Here is a 20,819-nt window from a genome sequence, read left to right on the forward strand (position 1 = left end):
CGAGCCGTGGCAGCGTGGGCACTGTGATGGACCTTCAGTGATGTTCGGAGGGACCACTGTTAGAAATAACACCTCCACTGCACTTGGTCTTGTTTATTCTGGCCTCCTTACCGTGTCTGAAGTTCCCCCCCCCAGCTAATATTTTGATGCAGGCCATCGCTGAACTTGTTTCTTTAATGTGATAATTTAGCTGCTAGCTCTGAAGAAGTTCAGAAGAATACAATTAGCTGTTAAGTCGTTATAAGCACATCAATGAATTTATCTTAAAGGTTGCAAAGGATGACTGCTGGAACGATAAAACCTAGGAGTTTTGTCGTCTCTATTGGCTGTGCAGAGAACTGTGACCATCAATTATTGCTTAATTTATTCTATTTAAGGCAAAGCTTTGACTTTTCTGGACCTTATTATTTTCACTTAGTGAGTTTTATTTCTTGGCTTACTTAATTGCCTTTCTTATCGTTTAGAAGGGTATCCTTGAAGCACTGCACTCGCTGACTTAGCAGCTCAGTAGGTTGTGTTGGCAGCTGGTTCGTGTAGTAAGTGTCAGTTAATGGTTCTTTTCATATGTAGGTGCCTTGGCTGTGGTATAATAGCTTCTACCCATCGATAGGGTATTGATAAAGGGGAGCTTGACATGCCCGTGTGTCTGGTTGTGTGTGGTGGGGAGAGGGAGAAGTGCGGGATGGGACGTCATAGCAAAAGCTCAGGGCAGATTTACATGAGTTATTAGGAAGAAATTCTTCCCCATGAGGGTGGTGAAACACTGGTCCAGGTTGCCCAGAGAAGCCGTGGCTGCCCCCTCCCTGGCAGTGCTCAAGGCCAGGTTGGATGGAGCTCTGAGCACCCTGGGCTGGTGGGAGATGTCCCTGCTCATGGCAGGGGTTGGAACTGGGTGATCTTTAAGGTCTCTTCCAACCCAAACCATTCTATAATTCTATGAAAAGGTGCTTGGAGTTAGCTCACCAGCTGATGGGAGCTCCTGGACGTCATGCTGCTCCTTGGCTCGGTGTAAATCACGTCCCAGAGGGAAAACAAACCCTAATAATACCCTGATGGTCAATACAACAGTGACTGTACAAGGGAGTTTAACTCTGTGACGGGAAAAATATATCCGTTACTCATATGATGGACTGTCTTGTTTTCTGCTTTCTCTCTTTTTTTATTCTTCCCCTTTGCTAGTTTATTCGTGTGCTTTGTAGTACTTAAAATGAATGATTTTGTAACTTGGTAGGGGTGCTAATAATTTGTCACTTGTTTTCCGCAAAGGGAGAAGCCCCTTTGGGCAGTAGAAGTTTTATTGCAGCCCAGCTTGAAAGTATGTTATAATTATTGCCCAAGTATGTGAGACTGGTATTTCCAGCTCTTGGTGGGTATGTAATGTGATCACGTAGCAATTACTGCAAAAACCTGTTGGATTAAAAATCAGAGAATTAAGGTTTGTCATTATTGTGTTTTCGCTAATGTTTTTGAATTTTCAAGTGTGTTGAGCATCACTGTGTAACTATGAAATTAAGATTTTGATTTGGTTTGCCCTGTACTTCCTGCAGAGAGGAAGAATTTGGACCTTTGTCCAGCACTGATCAAGAGTGGAAAGTAATCTAATTTCGTTTCTTTCAATGGAAGAAAACCCAAACAGATTGCTTATTTGTTGGTCTATTTTTTTTCCTGATGTTACACGAAAAAACCAGAACAGGTTTTTTTTTTATCTGCTGAATTTAATATTCCTCACTTATGTATTGAAGTATCCTGGGAATAACCAACATGGCAATTGTGCTGTTGCTAACAAAAGAGCTACGTTCAGCAGCAGCTTCTAACAGAGTAAAACCTACAGTGAGAGCTGCTCTTTTACGAGAGTTGATGTCAAGAAAAAGCTATTTCAGTAGACCTTTGGATTACACCGATGCAGATTTAATCACGGGGCTGCAGAGCCTGCTTGTCTGATCGTGCTGTCTGTCATACCATTGAGTCAGCTGAGACTGGAAATTGGGAAATATACTTCCCCAATTTTCTGTAAATTTTAAGATACTAAACTTTAATTGGCTTGTCCATAAAGTAGAACCTAAGTTGGCGCTAATTGTTGTAACTACAGGCTTTAAATTGATGTTGTAAATAGTTTTACCTGATAGTACTTCATTTAAGCCATTAAAGTGTTAATTTTAATGATTGTGCCAGCACAGTGTGAAATTTTAATTCAGGATATAAAACACAAGCTCTTTTTTAGTACGTGTTACTAAACATTTATTGCTACACGCATTTGAGTGATAAGCAAATAAAAACACAGCGATGGCTGTGGTTCATAACTGGTCATTAGAGTCCTCATCCGTCAAAACACATAATGGGGCTATTTGCATAATTACAGTTATGAGCTTGATTTCTGAGCATGTAAGTAGTCCTTTAAGCATACGTGGAAATGTTTGATGATCAAGCTTGACAGTTTAAATGGACTGTGAATAAAAACTGGAATGCTCAGAATTTTGCATCTAACCTATTGGCACTTTTGGTTTTTGCTCTTGGGAGTGGTCAGCAGGCGGGGGCGAACCCCCCGCGCTGGGGGCCTCAGGTTCTTTGGCAGGTGTCTGTCTGTCTGTCCTGAAGGGTTCATTCTGTAGAAGCAGAGACTGTCGGTGGTTTTGAATTCAAAATGCATTTTTTCTGTGAATGCTTCAGCAGGTGAAAAAATCACAACTTTTTTTTTTTTCTTTCTTTCTTTTACCTAATTAGCGAACACCAAGTAGTATCAATGCTGTGGACATACACCTTTTTTTCATTATTTGAGCAAATGTTGGTGGGAAGTGTTGGGTGTTTACTCCCTTCTAGTTGATAGACTGAATTTAAGAACAGAATTGAGCATGGGCTGCAATAGTCTCACCTTAAACTTTTTGCTGTGATAATGAATATTCAATGGAAAAAAATGTGTGTATTCACCTTGAAGAATATACGAGCCGATTTGGAGGTGAGTGTAGTGTGAGCTTAAGTTTTAATAATGGGATATTTTGGTTCAGCTGCTGTAGCTAGTGTGTTCCTCCAGGCTGGGTGACATTGCCAGGGCTGTGGTCAGGGCTCACTTGCAGCCGCTTGTGTCCATGCTGGAATAGCAAAGCGTATAAAATTCTTAAATAATCTAGTAGTCCTTTATAATCTAGAGAAACAAATTGCCTGAATTTGTGCTTTTGGGTATGGTTTTGGACGTGGTTATATGCTTTCTTAAACCATCTAACCCAAATCAATTTAATCTGCATTTTTATTGAGAAATATGTAAATTAATAACTGCTTCATACATTATTCAAGAAAAGGCATGTTTTGTATGGCTGATAGCGCTGCTAATCTTATCTAAAGATATGCAAATGATTTAATTAAAATAATTATACTGTATAATATACCTGAACTTTGCTCTGAAATAGTATGTATTAATCATTAATGGTACTTGTATTTTTAGCCACAAAGGCGAAGTATTTGATTGAGAGTGGGTTCTAAACTTTTTTCCCCTCTTCTTTGCTTAACAACGTGGATGGAGGTGTCCCTTGTGACTGTCAGCAAACAGTTGACCTCCTGCATTCCAGACCGGTGGAATTTGATTTTGAATTACTGGGCTCGTGGCAGCAAAGGATGGTGGTTTGGAAATAGCCGAGCGGGTTTGTGAGTACCTGCGAGCAGTACTCCTGGAGTCTGTGTCCCTGTGGCTCTCCCGACTGCTAACAGCTGCTGCTGGGTGGGATGCTGCTGTCTCTGGAGCTCCTCGGACCGTGGAGTTGGGTAGCGTGATCGCGTGTCGCGTCACGGACTGCGGACTAGAACAGAATTGATTAAAAAGGAAGAGTAAAAGGGCTCGTCTTCCTGCTAATTCAGAAGGATAGTGAGCACATGGTGCTGGCATTGACGGAGACTGCAAATTCTACGCCTTAAACACCCAAACAGAAATGCCTTGTATGGGGAGTGAATCACTCCCTCTTTTTCTGTCGAGAATACATCTGGTATCAGACTGCTTGATATTACCAACAAAATGCAGAGGAAAGTGAAATAAGTCTGGCTGTTGTGGGTTTTGTTTGAATGCCCGTGCATTTTTTTTTTAGTCTGGTGCTCAGTGGACAGAAGAACTTGCAGAATCTCAGTAAGAAGAGTGCGTGCTTGTGAGCTGTTAAGATTAAAACCAAAGACTTGTGTCATAGGGTTTCTTAGGTGGGACATTTTCTCATCTGTTATTCGAAATTAGACATTGAAATCTATTTGCAAATGAAGGAAAGACCCCAACTTTTTCTGGTTGAAATTACTGTTTGTGTAGACTAAAGGATTTTTATCTGTGGTGTTACTAGAGGTCCGCTTACTTACTGCCCCAAGGTGTGTTCTGGCATGATTGCATGAAATTGCTGGGCACTCATTTTGATTTGCTGGATTTTTTGCTCTGGAAATAACTAACTACTAATTGTTACTAAGAATTGGAAAGCCAATATCAGCTAAAATTACTAGGAATAATTAAAATATTAAGTATCTGTTTGTATCTTCTGAATCATTTCATGTCGTGTGCTGTGAAATGGAGTGACAACTGCGCGTTTGAGGGGAGTTAGAAAGAACTGCGGTTTCGTTAGTGGCTACCAAGAGTTTACTGCAGGGACAAATGACAAGTGTTTTATTGGTATGTAGTGCAGGGAAAATTCAACCCAAACCACCACAGCGTGGCTGGTGAGGAGGCTGAGGAGAAGGTGCTTCTCCAGCCCTACAGAAGATGGGGGGAAAAGTGATAGGAGGAATATGGCTTGGGTATGTGTTGTGTACTGATACACCAGAAGGTTTCTGTAACAGGTTGGAAGGAGTTCATAGGTCTCTAATTTTAGTGTAAGTTGTCAGTTTTCCCAGCTTCCTATCTTTCATGCCTCTTTCTTCTTTTAAATCTCTTAGTGAAAACGATACTCTTAAATCTGAGTGTCAGTTTACGTAGCTTACCCCCAACAGAATACGCGAAGAGCAAGGCGCAGGGCTGCCGCCGAAGCCGAGGCCACCGGCTCTTGGGTGATGCTCTTCTTGCGGTCTTTGCATCGCCTTTGAAGACATAGGAGTTTCATTTGTTTATTTCTTGTTTTTATTTTTTTAGGGGGCAGCACTTAAATACTTGCCAGCTATTGTCAATGATGTGAAATTAGTATTTGATCCAAAAGAACTTAGGTGAGTAGACTTACTGAAATGTGTGAACTTTATCTGGATCTTTATATGTGTGTGTATATATATGTAAAATTAAATTATATCTAGAAGCAATGAAATATGATCACCTGGGATGTTTTATCACTTTTGTTTTGTTACCTTTCTTTTTTCCTGGTGAATATTTCTAGGGCTACACAAATAGCCTGTCTTTAAAGTAATATGAATGACATTAAGGTTTGGTAAGTGTCTTGGCAAACTTTGCAGTCTTGACTTGTAGAATCGTGTGATGAGATAGCAAGAATTACCGGTCAGGCGGCCGACATCGAAACTCTTAAGCTGTATACTTGATGCTTCACTCTTTCAAGTACAAATGTAATGTCAATAATAAATTTGTTCAGTGAACCCTATTGCTGGATCGACATTTCAGTACCTCATAAACACCGGAATGTTGTTAATAAATAGAAGGGGTTATAGGAAGATGTTTTAGAACAAAAAGACAATAGAGAAACCAAATCAAAGCTGGTATTTCAGGAGAAGCTTTAACTTAAAGAGAAAAAATCAATTTCTCTTCCACAGTACTGTTACAAGGTGTTTAAATTGAAAAAAATCCCTTATTTTATCTAATTTGATTGCACAAACACTTCTATATATTGTCTGTTTTCATTTTTATGTTCTGGTGTGTCAAAATGAGGAAAAGAAAGATAAGCTAGAAATAAAATAGGTAAGTATAATCTTAGTCTAACATTCCAGTGGCCCGAGGAACCTGGCATTGAACTTCTGCTTGCCTGTACTGTGAAACTTTTATGTGGCCACTGATGATTTCTGTGGGCCTAAGAGTTTCTGGACTAAATCATAATTTTAGTATATGATAGCAAAAGTATAGGGAAAACATACCAGAAGAAAAATACCAGGATTTGGCCTGGTTTACCCCAAGCACTACATGTTTTCTGTCACTTAAGAGTGTTTAAACTGAGATTGAGTAATACTTAGAAGTGAAGGCATAATAGGAAAAACAAAAAACCCCCAAGATTTTAGGAAGCGATGCAAAGTTATTGAAAAGCCTTTTAAAAATCTGTATTGTGTGGGAGCTCAGCTGAGGAGTGTGATGGTACCTTGGCATTCTAAAACCTGTGTGTTTCTGGGGGGAGGGAGGGTTGGGTTTGTTTGGTTTTGTTGGTGAAAGCTTGTAACGTTAATTATAATTTTTTTTATTTTTGGCTTGTGTTCATGTGTTGTTCCATTAATGGTATGTGATGATTGAAGTAAAGAGGCAATACACAGACAACTGAAATTTGAAATCTAAAACCTTAAATGAAACATGGGAAAAGAGTGTAAAACTGAGATAAAAGGGAAAAGACAGAGAAACAAAACAAATGTATTAAAGCTAAGTCGCATTTCTCTGAAATTCCTGTCTAACTCCTTTATGTCTGGGGAAGAAAGGAGTTTGCTTGTCCAAAAGTATGTAGTTGCTTATCTTGTTCTGTGCTATTGGATGTTTTTTACGTATTTTGAGGAGAGATTAATATCTTTTTGCTTGTCCCTTTGCATGTAGCAAACTCTTTACCGAATTCATCCTGAACGTCCCGGTGAGCCGGCTGACAATCCAGAAGCTGTACTGCCTGATCGAAATCGTTCACAGTGACCTCTTCACGCAGCACGGTGAGCGGGACCTTTGCAGCCGTTAAACTGTGGCCTTACTCGTTGTCCCCAGGTTTGTCCTTGCTGCCCAAGGCGGTGGAGGTTGTAACCACTTAGGGTTATTCCATTAGAAGGATGAGAAGATTTAAAAGAAGTGAAGAAGTGCTAATTGACACTTACTGCAGGTTATAGATCGTGAAGTGAGAGCAAAGTCTTGTAATTTTTAATTTAAAAGGACGCTAAGTGTCCGGTGTTACTGGTGTGTGTTATAACTTTAACAAGGAGATATTTTATCAAAAGCGATGAGCTCAGCTTTTGTGCACGGTCATGTTCTGTGGAGAGAATGGAAATTTTTGATGTCCTTTCTCCCAAAGCATTGTTCTTCTCCCTTAAGCTGTCCCCTAGCTGAGGTAAAACAACATATAAACCCTTCAGAGTGTGCCATTCGTCCGTGCTTTCTTATTTTCTTACTTCCCTTTTACATGAGTGGGCCAGCGAAAGCTAAGTTCAAGCACTTGTCTTGCAGATTTCTTCACTGGAGGTGAAATGTGTTACTCTGTCCTAGATATCTGCAGGTTAAACTAACCTAAACTAAGCGTTCACGGGCTGTCGGAGGAAGTAATGAGGGGGTGGCAGGCAGTGGTTCAGTGAGAAGCGAAATTTGAAAGGGTTCTTCTGTCAGATTAAAAGTGCTGGGGCCGCGTGATGCAAAGTGCTGATAAAACAAACTTTCCTGGTTCCCATTCAAAAAATGTTCTTGGTGGATGGGCTTGGCATTGGCAGGCCTTGTACCAGATCAGGTAACGTCTCACCACAGCTACGTAACTTTTTCTGGTTGTAGGAACTTTTATTTTCTTCCAGTTAGAAAGCAAGTCCAAAGCCAGCACAATCTGTGCTGCGACCTGTTCTGCTCCTTCACGTCGCAGAGCTGCACGTGCGGGCGGCTGGTGCGGTTCAGCAGCTCTGCTGGAAGGGGGGTATCGCATGGAGCTGGTCCTGACAGCTGTGGAATGAAGTGCCCGTGCTCTTTCCGCTGCTTTCTGCTTGAAATTTTCTTGCTAGTTCTGCACAAGTAGCAATGAAGAATGAGGTTCAAAGAACGAGCTTTAAATTTTCATGGCGATTTTTATTTAGACTGAATTTGCGGTAAGGCTATTCTCCAAGTTTATTATTTATAACAAGTACCTGTAAAATTCTTTGGCCTACATGATATGTTACATGCAAGTTTAAACCTTAAAGTTCATGTGAAAAAAACCAAATTCTAATGAGAATTAAGACTGGAGGATGGAGATCCTGGAGACTCTGAACCTTTCAAGAAAGAGACAGAGCTTTTCCATAAGGAAGCCTTCAGTACAGTTACAGTCCCACTTGAGCAGAGTAGCAAGGCGTAAAACAGGTTGTAAATTTACTTCCTGCACTTAATGGTGATGAAGTAAGAATGAATCTTGGAAGACGTCTACCAGCCATGTCACCACGTCCTGCACCAGCAAGTCCAAATGCAGTTCAGCTTGATCTTCACTTGTGAGATCTTCTTTTGAAATTATTCAGCCCCGATGAGCCACATCAGATGATTTTATTCTGAATTGCAGGGTTTGCAGGAGTAAAAAGGAGGAATGCAGGTGGAGTTGCTTGCGCTTGGGTCAAATGGTGCTAGTCTCTCTGAGGCCATTTTAACGCTTGCTCTTTCAGATATGTACATCAGTGTTACTTTGCTCCTTCATTTCGTTCTCGGCTCACTGTCTGTGTTACTACAGTAACTACAGTTACTACAATTTTTCCTTCTCCTGGCTGCTTTTAGGTTGCAAGGTCTTTGGGGCAGAAGTCAGTAATGTAAGGTGTTATACTTGACTGTCTTGGGTAGGAAGAAATTGAGATAACTCAGAAACAAGAAATTATGAGTATAAAAAGCACTGTTAAGGAAGGCTATAGGGGCACATCATGTATTTATTTTATTAATATTTTACTCCTCTTATCCAGCGAATTTGACTTTCAGAAGTGAAAGGAGGAATTGTGTGTGGCTGGCTTGTTTGTTAAACCTGACTCCCCAACTCAGCTGTGTTGGTTGCAGTGAGTAGTATAGACCAACATTGCTGAGCTCCTGAGAAATTTAAATGAATCTGTTTTAATAGCAGGGTCATTAATCTGAACAGAGTCCAGTTTTGTTGACAGAACAGTGTTACTTAATGGCTTTTGGATCTTATCGGGAGGCTCCTAACCAGGGGTTTTCATGTTCCTGGCTGTTAAGAATGTCTTAAATCTAACGTGCTTCAGTCGAGCCGCAGTGGAGATGCAAGGCACGCACGCTGCTAGTGCTGCCCAGCTTGGCGTGCATGGCACAGCAAGTTTTTTTTTTTATCTTAATAACTTCTCTTGCCACTGGTAATTCTCTATAAAGCTTGTATCTGGAGAAGCAGTTGTGCTGGGAACCTTTCATAAACACTGAAATTCACCTGAGAATAAATTAAACCCCTAGCCACAGCCTTTGTTAAATTTAGATTTTTTTTTTTTCTGCACCCCCCCTTGCTCTGTGGGTTTGAGTTCTTATTACTAAAACATAGTTTCACTGCCTCTCCTCCGCCTCATTGATTCAATAATTTTTAACTGATAGGCAATACTTTCATATAAGTATCCGACTAATCCTGTATCATATTGCAGAAATGAGATTTTCTTTTCTAAAAGCAATCTGCAGTACAGGATTGTGGAATTGATGGAAAGCTGTAAAATGTACAGAAAATCAAACGACATTTCATCAGTGTATTTCTGCTGGAGAAAAATGCTCTAATTCTGTGCTTCGAGAGGTCAAGGAAGATTTATTTGTGCCTCCAGAGGAATTAAAATTCAAAATAAATGAATTTGTGAAGCTCGAAGGGTTTGGGGGTGAGAGGGGTGTGTGTGAAGTAGTTTGCTGAAGCATTGTTCTTGAAGAACGGTGTTGAGGGATGGATGGCTTCGGTGGTCTTTACGAAATCTGAAGAGTTTGGAACCTTGGATGAGAATGTGCTATGGTGTTGGGGTTTGTATGTCTTTAAAAAAGGATGTAAAACACAGTTTTAAAATTTGTTCACTACTTTTCTGGTTACGTTGGGTGCCATTAATATGTTTCCTTCTGAAATTCAAGGTCACTTTTCTTCTTTGCGGAACTTGTGCTTATTTTTAGTAAGCTTTCTGCAGCCCTGGCGGGAAAGCCCTGTGCATTCCTTAGGTTTTGGTGCTTTTGTCCCAACAGTGGCTCATAATTGAGCCCTAGTACCAAAAGGTAAAAGAAAAAACAGTACATAGCTGGTCAGTCAAGGCAGTGTTAAGCAGAGTGTGTGTAGGTGTGCACCTGTGTATATGTATATGACAGGAGAAGAACAGCTAGGTGGCTTCAAGGAGTGTCGTTTTCCAAGCTGGTGGTTATTTACAGAGAGCAACAAGTAGAAATCATCTCTCTGTGTAGACTAAATCTGTATCAGATCTTCAGGCTTCTGGTTTCTGACCTTGAAACAAAAAATACTCAAATATCTCTAAGATGATGCTCAAGCTGATCCCCTGCCAACATAAGGACAGCTGTTTCTGCCCATTTTCAGGGGTTATGTTCATCGAGTTCAAGGCCTGTTTTGCACGTCTTAGATGATGCCTTTTATCCCCTCCACGGTTGTATCAATGATCTGTTACGGCTTTGGCAACGTAAATGTCAATTTTCTTCTGAAAAAGCATAAGGTTGCATCATGTTTTTTCTGGAGCATGGAAGATAATCCCTCTGGTGATGATGCTCAGTTGCTCTTTCTCTGTTCACACAGTGGGTCTGTGTCGTACCTTGGTTTAGTCTTTTTTCCCCGTCCTTATGTGAGGAAACGCTCCCTGGAAGGTCACTGGAAAGACCGCTTGGTCACGGTTCCTGCAGAAGTTCCCCACAGCGCTTAGCACAACTATTTCCAGGGGCTAAATCACAGCGAGGATCTAAGAGCGTGCCCTGCAGGATTTTTTAAAGAGCTAAACTGACGTGTTTTCCCATACTCTCTGTGGACAATTTGTCTCGTTTTTGTGTGTAGGTATTGCCCAGGCAGTGACATCAGCAGGATAAAAGGTAGTTGTGAAAGGGAGATTTGTAGTCTGTGCTTTGGAAGAGTTCGTTTGACTCTGTCCCACTCCCTGGTTTTTGTAGAGAAGACAATTCTTGGGCAGAAGTAGTCCTGTGTGTAGGGGCTGGGCGATTCTGTAGGGTCTTTGAAAACCCCAGTGTGCACCTGTGCCTAACTGGGATGCAGCTTTTTGCATGCAGTGAAGCATTTTAAACTGTCAGTGATTAACACCCTGATTCAGCAAGTTACTTGGTTTTGAGACTTGAATAGAGCCTTGAATGTACTAGTTTAGACAAATATGTATGCATCTTGCTCAGTAAGGACATCAACCTGATCAAATTCAACCAGGGCAAGGGCAGGGTCCTGCACCTGGGGAGGAACAAACTCATGCACCAGTACAGGCTGGGGCTGACCTGCTGGAGAGCAGCTCTGCGGAGAGGGACCTGGGTGTGCTGGGGGACGACAGGTTAACCATGAGCCAGCAGTGTGCCCTGGCTGCCAAGAAGGCCGATGGGATCCTGGGGTGCATGAGGAGGAGTGTGGCCAGCAGGTCGAGGGAGGTTCTCCTTCCCCTCTACTCAGCCCTAGTGAGGCCCCATCTGCAGTGCTGTGTCCAGTTCTGGGCTCCCCAGTTGAAGAAAGATGAGGAGCTACTGGAGAGAGTCCAATGGAGGGCTACGAGGATGAGGAGGGGACTGGAGCATCTCTCCTAGGAGGAGAGGCTGAGGGAGCTGGGCTTGTTCAGCCTGGAGAAGAGAAGGCTGAGAGGGGACCTAATAAATGCCTACAAATATCTGCAGGGCGGGGGTCAGGAGGATGGGGCCAGACTCTTTCCAGTGGTGCCCAGCGACAGGACAAGGGGCAACGGGCACAAACTGAAGCAGAGGAAGTTCCAGCTGAAGATGAGGAAGAACTTCTTCCCTCTGAGGGTGACGGAGCCCTGGCCCAGGCTGCCCAGGGAGGTTGTGGAGTCTCCTTCTCTGGAGATATTCCAGACCCACCTGGACGCGGTGCTGTGCAGCCTGCTCTGGGTGACCCTGCTTGGGCAGGGGGTTGGGCTGGGTGACCCACAGAGGTCCCTTCCGACCCTGACCATTCAGTGATTCTGTGACATAAGTATATGAGTATGTTCTTACATATTGACACAAAGTCTTTTTTATAAGTCTGCGTAGAGCAGCAGACTTTTGGTTGACCCCAACCCTCTGGTGTCCCAGAGAAGCTGTGGCTGCCCCCTCTCTGGCAGTGCTGAAGGCCTGGTTGGATGGAGCTCTGAGCACCCTGGTCTGGTGGAAGATGTCCCTGCCCATGGCAGGGGGTTGGAATGGGATGATCTGTAAGGTCCCTCCCAACCCAAACCATTCTGTGATACGCTTCTATGTGTCTCTTCTTCCTTTTGTGTCGTTCCCTCCCCCAACCCCCTTAAACAGAGAAGCATTTCTTCAGATTAGTGCCTGAAACAACTCTGGGTTGTAAAAGTCTTCTGTAAGAGTTTGTCCGAATATAAGTATGAATATAAAAACTAGTGTGGAACAGTTTTAAAAATAACCTAATGCATCTTTTCAGTTCTAGATGTGGAAGTACTTACGGTTGGTGGTTAAATGAAGTGTCCTGTCCTTGCAAACTTCAAAATTGTGGTTTTATGTAAATACTGATTTATCTGATTTGTTCCATAGAGTCGTTGGTATTCTCTGTTGCTTCGTTTTACAAACGGCTTCCAGCTAATGACCAAGTGAGCTGTGTAGCTGCTGTATTCTTAAATAGTTAGGAAATCTAGTGAGTTCTCCTTTAGAAAATTGTTAGTCTGTTAAATATTAGTAGACAGCAGATAGCATTTATAAGAGTTCTCATGGTTTAATTATGACTAAACGTACAATCTTTGTGCTGTGTAGTGGAAGTGAGGTTACTAAGCATAGGTTTTACTTTTTGGCTGCAATAACTAAATGAATCATAAAATAAAGAAATGCATTTGTCAGTGTCCCTCCAAATGAAATGTTTTTAATGTGACAAAAATTTATCGGTGTATTTACTTCAGCATAGTTCCTGTGTCAGTGTTTCATTTGAAGTCTTTGCTTGGATGCTCATAAGTTGATAATGCCTCCCGAGCATAATTTTATAAAGATTAATATTTTATTCTCACTGCACGTTCCGGAGACATCAATCATTGTGGGTTGGACTTGTGCAGTCGAGAACAGATGTCAAATTATCGTTATCTGTAATCATTGTGCATCATACTCATGAGCTACCTTCAGAGCTGGCTTTTGAGCCGGAGACTGATGTTGTAGTCTGTGGCTTGATCAAGGTTGGCCATTAATCAGGGCTGGGAGGTGTTTGTGACGGGCGGGCTGATGAAGGTTAACCTCTCCTCTTCTGTACTTCTCAGTAATCGAGGTAGAGTTGATCACCCCAGTGTTTTTTAAAATAGTTTACAGAACAGGATGCACTTAACATCTTGTCTCCATGTAGACCGTATTACCATAGTCCGAGATTTGTTAAAATATGTGTGCAGATATTTGTGTGTGCGTCTGTGAGTTCCATCCGTGGATTTTGTTGCCTTCTGGCTCTCGTATTTTAATAGAGGTATCTGGAAAGCCTTGTAACGATGGAATGGTTTCAGCAGCCGTTGCTGCCTCCGTTCCAAGCGAAGCTGGGATCTGTTGGGTGATGACAAAGGTACCGGTCTGCAGGATGGGGTCTGCTGGAAGCGACGCTGCAGCAGCGAAGCGGTGGCGGTGCCGGGGCAGCACCCGAGCCTGATCCAGCGGTGCCAGGCACCTCGCACCAGTGAGGGTCACCTCCATGCTGCGGCCTGGAGACGAGAGCCTGGGCAGCAGGGCTGGGGAAGCTCTTCTGATACTCTGCAAGCAGGCCTTCAAAACTGCCAGGGAAAGGAAAAGTGTGTAAAAATCATCCACTGTGTAAACAGGATTTTGTTACCTGCGAGGTGCTGAGTATCATGAAGTCCTCTCTTGATTTTAGACCTAGCTTTTGTCTTTGCCATTGGCAATATTTATTTCTTTTTGCTTACTTCAGAGTAAGTTCTACATCAGTCCTTCTTCGTTAGCAGAGAAGTTGCATTGTTAATTTGAGGGCCAAGTAATCTTTAGAAAGATTTCACGGTGTTGGTGCTTGCACGGTTCACTGGGGTGTGGGTGTTTGGGTTCTTTGGTGGTGGTGATTTATGGGCTTTTTTGATTTGTTTTTAAAAACTGGGAAGCATTTGGATCTTCTTATCAAGTACCCAACACACCTCGGTGCTTTGTTTTACCCTCCCACGTTCTAAAACCTGCAACGGCTACGAACCAAGGAGCAGATGTTCGCGTGTTGCTGGGGAAGGCAGAGAGCCTCCAAGGTGGTATCTGAGGAGCGCTGTCAAGTCTGCCCGAGGGAACTTAGTCTTTTGTGTAGGTTGTGTCATTCCAAATGAAGTGGTATGACAAATCAATTAGTTTTTGTTTTCTTAGAAATTCAACTTGAATACCTTCCCTATCGATGAGAGCGTACTCGAGACAATCTAACTCAAAGGTGACATAGCTGCAATTTTCACCTTCTGCATGCTTGGAGATATTAAATTGATCTTTGACCGTTCTGTACTAGTGGGGCTTAATGGAGGCACGAAGCATTTTCAGACCTCTAATTAGGGGCCTTCAAGTTATTAAAGATGATTCACCTCGCAGGCTTTACAAAAGCATGTTCGTATGTCTTTGCTGGACTTCTTAGCAGCTGGCTGCCTGGGTTCGTTCTTCCCTCTGCGTTTGGTGAACAGAGTGTGCTACACCACTGTTTCCTCGGGTTTTTTCTGCATCTGCTCCTTTCTTTCCAAGTTAGCCAAAACCTAAGGCAACGACATACAGTGAGGTTTCAGAGATGTGGAGGCACGAGGCTGCAAAGCGTCTCTGGGACAAGCAGGCTGAGCTCAGCTAGGCCATTCATTAGGCTGAAATTGATATGGAAAATGAGCAGTTAATTTTGACCTGCATCCATCTGGTGATTCCTGTCGTGTAAGAACAGTCTGAGGACTTCAGCAAAGAAGGGGATGTTCTTTGGGATAGGAAGGAGTGGTGAAGGGCTGAAGCTGTTCAGAAGCAGAAGTTTAAACTGAACGTAGAACGGTGATTATACAGAATACATGGCCAGTCAGTACCAGGAAAACCTTCTTTAGATAATGGCTGGATCTTCACTTGAATTTTTTCTTTCTGTTCAGTGGGTGCTGTGTTTTATGGGTTTTTATTTGTGTTTGTTTTTTTTTTTTTTTAGCCAAGTTTATGCATTTGAAGTCTGTGACAGCAGGCTGTTACGTTGAATGCACATGTATCATTGCCTACCGCATTAGGGCAGTTTGGAGACTTCATTTCTGTATAAATAACTTCAGATCATTTAGTGAGCATCCTGGGACATACACTTTTTCGGTGAGGTCAATCCTGTTTAGCCATTTTTTTGCAGAGTTCACCACCTCCTTTCATTTCTAATATCTGCATAGATTCAGGATAACATAGTTGTAAATAAATAACAGGAACTTACGATTAAGGCATTTCTCTGTTATTAGATTTGGATCTTTTGTAATCCAGTTCTCTGCTACGTAATGGAAATGAATGCGAGGGGATGCGATCAGTCAGGCTGGGTGTATCTCCCTATGTAAATACATTGCAGGGTCTAATGTCTGCTTCTGGAGGCAAAAAATTTCAACAAACACGCTATCTTTTTTCGTATTTTTGAGCTATGAAGCTGGAGGTTAAATGACCAAGAAGTAATTAAACAGGAAAAACTCTGCATTGAAGGAACTAGCTCATCAAAGTACTTGCTTTGAAGAAGAGCCCGCTTATGCATTCCTAGTGAACGCTTACTTACGTGAGTCGCTGGAGACTGAAGAATATTTCTCTTGAACTGCTAGAAGCTGGGTGTGCTTATGCACTGTTATTTTTTCGTCCTCTATGTGTGAGCTTACAAGGCAGAATTGGGGGTGCTGCTGTTTCAGTTCCTCTCTGGCATCTCCTTGAGATGGAGTGCTCGCTGTTCTGCTTTATAGCGTGGTTTATCTTTATTATTTTTTTGAAGTCAGTGACTTTTCATTTTTCCCATTGTGCAGTTTGAGAGAGCGGGGTTCCAGCCTTTGTGCTGCGCAGGGGCGAGTTCGTGGAGGTGCCCCTTCCCTTCGCTGTGGGGGACAGGAGGCTGCGGTCACCGGTGGCCCGGGAGTCCTGGAGCAGCTGCAGAGAGTGGTTCAGGTCACTGCAGCTGGGCCCCACGGCATGGCTGAAGGCTTCTGCCAGGCTTTGGGCAGAGACTGTTTCCTTAGGACGTCCATCTTTGTCTCATCCATCCCGTTTCCTTCCGTTTTTCAGTAGCAAAAGCAGCTCCTCTTAAGGCCATACTTTACCACTGAGACTCATCAAGTGAGAGTAATTTTCACCTTGGTACTGAGTTTTTAATGCCTGTAGCAATTTTTCCACTGCAAGCCAAAACACAACACCGTAAGCACGTATTGATTTCTTCATCCTCGGCATCCCCTTGCCTCCCAGCTCTCAGTTTTTTCTGGTACCTGCAGTGCGTATTTTAGCACTGGTGATACTGCCTTGTCCATCCCATGCTTGTGGCCAGCAGACTGTCAGCTGAGCCGCAGTTTTCCCGAAGGAGCGATTTTGAAGTTGGCACCTCTGTGGGGCCCGTGCAGTGCCGTTGGGTACCGTGTTACAGCAGTACCTTGGCACTCGGGCTGCGGCATCTCCTGGGTACTGACGGGCATCTTCAGGAGTGGAGAAGGGCAACGAGGCTGGTGAAGGGTCTGGAGAACAAGTCTTACAAGGAGTGGCTGAGGGAACTGGTGCTGTTCAGTCTGGAGAAGAGGAGGCTGAGGGGAGATGTTATCGCGCTCTATAACTACCTAAAAGGAGGTTGTAGTGAGGCGGGTGTTGGTCTCTTCTCCCAAGAAGCAAGTGATAGGATGAGAGGAAATGGCCTCGAGTTGTGCCAGGGGAGGTTTAGACTGGATATTAGGAAAAATTTCTTTACTGGAAGGGTTCTAAAGCATTGGAACAGGCTGCCCAGGGAAGTGGTGGAGTCACCATCCCTGGAGGTATTTGAAAGATGTGTAGGTGTGGCACTTTGGGACATGGTTTAGTAGGCATGGTGATGTTGGGTGACAATTGGACTTGATGATCTTAGAGGTCTTTTCCAACCTTAATGTTTCTGTGATTCTGTGATCATCACGAGGAGGGAAGTGCCTGTGCTGTCTCTGGGTGTCTCTTCAGCAGAAGATGAAGCTTGTAAAGATGCTGGAGCATGTCCAGAGAAGGGCAGTGGGGCTGGTGAAGGGTCTAGAGAACAAGTCTTATGAGGGATGGCTGAGGGAGCTGGGATTACTCAGTCTGGAGAAGAGGAGGGTGAGGGGAGACCTCATCCCTCTCTATGACTACCTGAAAGGAGGTTGTAGTGAGGCAGGTGTTGGTCTCTTCTGCCGTGTAGCAGGCAGTAGGACAAGGGGAAATGGGCTCCAGTTGTGCCAGGGGAGGTTTAAATTGGATATTAGGAAAAATTTCTTCACTGAAAGAATGGTCAAGCGTTGGAACAGCCTGCCCAGGGAAGTGGTGGAGTCACTGTCCCTGGAGTTATCTAAAAGGCGTGTAGATGCGGACATGGTTTAGTGGTGGAATTGACAGCGTTACATTGATGGTTGGACTTCAATGATCTTGAAGGTCTCCTCCAACCTAAACAATTCCGTAATTCTAAAGACATTTAATTCTGGTGAATCAAAGCCAGAGTCACCATCTTTCGGTGACACAGATCATCATCATCCCTTGAGCTACTGGCAATTGCTGTAGCTTCTCAGCACCGATTTTCTCATTCTGTAACTCCTGCCAGTGCTGCGTGCTGCTGGGTGTTGGTTACACGCACTGCAGAAGGACAGAGACCAAGTGCGTGTCGATAAAGGGAATGTCTGGCTGCAGAAGGAGGCTTCCTAGCGTTGAAAGCGTTACTTTGAGCCATTGACCTCTTGGCTTCTCAGGAAGGCGTTGGGTATAACCCTGAATTAGTGTTTTCACATTGTAGTATGGGGTCATCCCCTTTTAATTGAGATTAATGTCCAGCTTTGATTTTTTAGTCTTGTGCCTCCTGCTGTGGGCTGCATGTTACTTGCGCTCTTGATGTCAGGATGGTGATGCTTACTGGTCCAGAACTATTTAAAATCCTCTTAAATAAAGACTTAATTGAGTGCTCGTGAGCATTTCTGAATGTTCCAGGGACTTCAGCTTTTGTGTGAAAATAATCTCTAAGCAATGATACAGTCATTAAAGACTGCCGTGAAGCCTCCTCTTGTGACTCATCCATATGCCATCAAATCCAAGCAATTTGGGTAATATCACTAAAAAAAAGTATGTCAGTGTCTTATATCTTTTCTGTGGCTGTCAAGAGCTTCATCCATATTTTCCCGGGTACTGTATAATTAGAGATCTCGCGGGCCAACAGCCAGTGTAGCATTTGACAAAGTGAATCCTTCGGTTGTGTTTTCAGAGATCATCTGCCAGGTAGATTTTATGTAGTAGAAGGGCAGCTTTTTTGGAGTGACCCACGTTGTGACAGTGTATGTCCGTTAGTTGGGAAAATAAAAATTTCTTAATAGTAACTATTGTTTTTCAAGAAACTGTTCGCGTGCGTAGACAAACATAGCTGTGCTGCTTTCTGTCTTGTGTTACGTGTACGACTTCTCTGAGAAGAAGCTGCCTGCCAGCTTGGTCATCCAGCCCTTTTAGCACAGAGGAGTAGTACTCTTTCCTTGGGGAAAAGCAGAGCTCCCACCTTCTTCCGTGTGAAGATGAGAAAGTTGGGCAGATCGGGAGGGAAAGGGACTTGGGAACTGGTGTCTAGTAGGGTAAAATAGCTGGAAAAGGCTGATGTCTTTCTTCTGTTCCTGTCTCCTTCTCTGGAGATATTCCAGACCCGCCTGGACAAGGTCCTCTACAGCCTGCTGTAGGTGACCCTGCTTCGGCAGGAGGGCTGGACTAGATGACCCACAGAGGTCCCTTCCAACCCCTACCATTCTGTGATTCTGTTGTACGGTGTTACTAACACCAAAATACTGTTAATTTTCCCTTGTCCCTTCCTGCTCTCCTTTCCCTCACTCCCCAAATATGTTTCAGGACTATGCTGACTGTATACACACTGTGTAATTTAATCATCATAATTTTCTTCTTCAGTCACGCTCTGGCTAGCAAGAATAACCAGTTCCCCTCCTTTGGGCATGGATTTATATGGGGGCTGGGAATGGAGGACGCTGAAGGGTTTTATCCTCGCTCTTCCCTGCTGTGGAGGCTGGAGCCTGCGTGCTCCCAGTGTCGGGCTGCGGTGGGCGGCAGCTGATGCCACCACACGGCAGGCAGGTACCTCTGGCTGTGCCACCTCTCCTGAAGGAAGGAGAGCGTGGGCCGGGCTTAGGAGTGAACCCGAGATCCCTGTGCTCCCTCTGGGCAAGACAATTAGCAGGTTATACAGTCATTCGATTCATTAAATCAGTGTCCAGTGTTACCGGCTGGTAGGCTTAGGAGTGTCGGTCCTTGCTTTATTTCCCTTACATTCCTGACTTGAGCCTGAATGTTGAGCTTAATTATTAAGCCATGTCCCAGTTTTCCTTATCTTCCCCATATCTCCCCTTTCTCACGAACGTGCCTTGTACAGGGCTTACAGAAGCTACGTCTGGATACCGTCAGAAAGCATTTCAGCAGCATTTTTGGAGCAAAACACTGTCTTGTGAGTCAGATGACTCTGACTTTCTCCTCATCTGCAGAGACTGACTCTGATATGCCTTTGTGCTGGTGGGTGACAAGGTGACCATGAGCCAGCAGTGTGCCCTGGCTGCCAAGAAGGCCAATGGCATCCTGGGGTGCATTAACCAGAGTGTGGCCAGCAGGTCAAGGGAGGTTCTCCTTCCCCTCTGATCTGCCCTGGTGAGGCCTCATCTGGAGTCCTGTGTCCAGTTCTGGGCTCCCCAGTTCAAGAAAGATGAAGAGCTACTGGAGAGAGTCCAGCGGAGGGCTACAAGGATGGTGAGGGGACTGGAGCATCTCTCCTACGAGGAGAGGCTGAGGGAGCTGGGCTTGTTCAGCCTGGAGAAGAGAAGGCTGAGAGGGGACCTTAGAAATGCTTACAAATATCTGCAGGGTGGGTGTCAGGAGGATGGGGCCAAGCTCTTTCCAGTGGTGCCCAGTGACAGGACAAGGGGCAACGGGCACAAACTGAAGCAGAGGAACTTCCAGCTGAAGATGAGGAAGAACTTCTTCCCTCTGAGGGTGACGGAGCCCTGGCCCAGGCTGCCCAGGGAGGCTGTGGAGTCTCCTTCTCTGGAGATATTCCAGACCCGCCTGGACGCGGTGCTGTGCAGCCTGCTGTGGGTGACCCTGCTTGGGCAGGGGGTTGGACTGGGTGACCCACAGAGGTCCCTTCCAACCCCGATCATGCTGTGATTCTGTGATTCTGTGAAATGTTCTTAACCCAGTGACTTCATTTTAGTTTGCTTCTAACTTCTTCAGGTTTTTATGTTTTGGGTTAAAAAGCAGGTGACTGGAAATGTAGAAGTTACATTCTTTTTGTGAAGTTTTCGTCTTATGAAGCAGATTGGCTGTTGTGGGTAGCGCTGTGAGGTTGTTTGAAGCTGTGTAGGTAACCTTGTCTTCTGTGTGCAGACTGCCGGGAAATCCTGCTGCCGACAATGACAGATCAGCTGAAGTATCACTTGGAAAGGCAAGAAGATCTGGAGGCCTGCTGCCAGTTGCTGAGTAACATCCTGGAAGTGCTTTACAAGAAGGATGTGGTTAGTATCCTGCGGCTCCGTGATGATGAGCACTCAAATGGATCTTAGTAGAATGAATTAAGCCGGTAACTCCTGATGGCTTAGATTTTTTTTCTTTTTTTCTTTTCTCTCTTTCTCTTTTTTTTCCCCTCTCTTTCTCCCTCTTTTTTTTCCCCTCTCTTTCTCTCTCTTTTTTTCCCCTCTCT

At 43.9% G+C, this 20,819-nt stretch overlaps 1 protein-coding gene across 3 annotated transcripts in view; it reads left to right on the plus strand.

Moving 5' to 3' along the window:
* Positions 1 to 20,819, plus strand: part of DOCK1 (dedicator of cytokinesis 1) — a 339,932-nt gene that overhangs the window by 83,926 nt on the left and 235,187 nt on the right. For all 3 annotated transcript variants that reach the window (XM_075423918.1, XM_075423919.1, XM_075423920.1), the window contains exons 24-26: positions 5,087 to 5,157; positions 6,686 to 6,792; positions 20,507 to 20,634. In XM_075423918.1, the coding sequence (XP_075280033.1) occupies positions 5,087 to 5,157; positions 6,686 to 6,792; positions 20,507 to 20,634 (306 nt within the window). The remainder of the gene's footprint in view (positions 1 to 5,086; positions 5,158 to 6,685; positions 6,793 to 20,506; positions 20,635 to 20,819) is intronic.

Source organism: Opisthocomus hoazin, chromosome 6 (assembly GCF_030867145.1).
Source record: "Opisthocomus hoazin isolate bOpiHoa1 chromosome 6, bOpiHoa1.hap1, whole genome shotgun sequence".
In the NCBI taxonomy this organism is placed as follows: Eukaryota; Metazoa; Chordata; class Aves; order Opisthocomiformes; family Opisthocomidae; genus Opisthocomus; species Opisthocomus hoazin.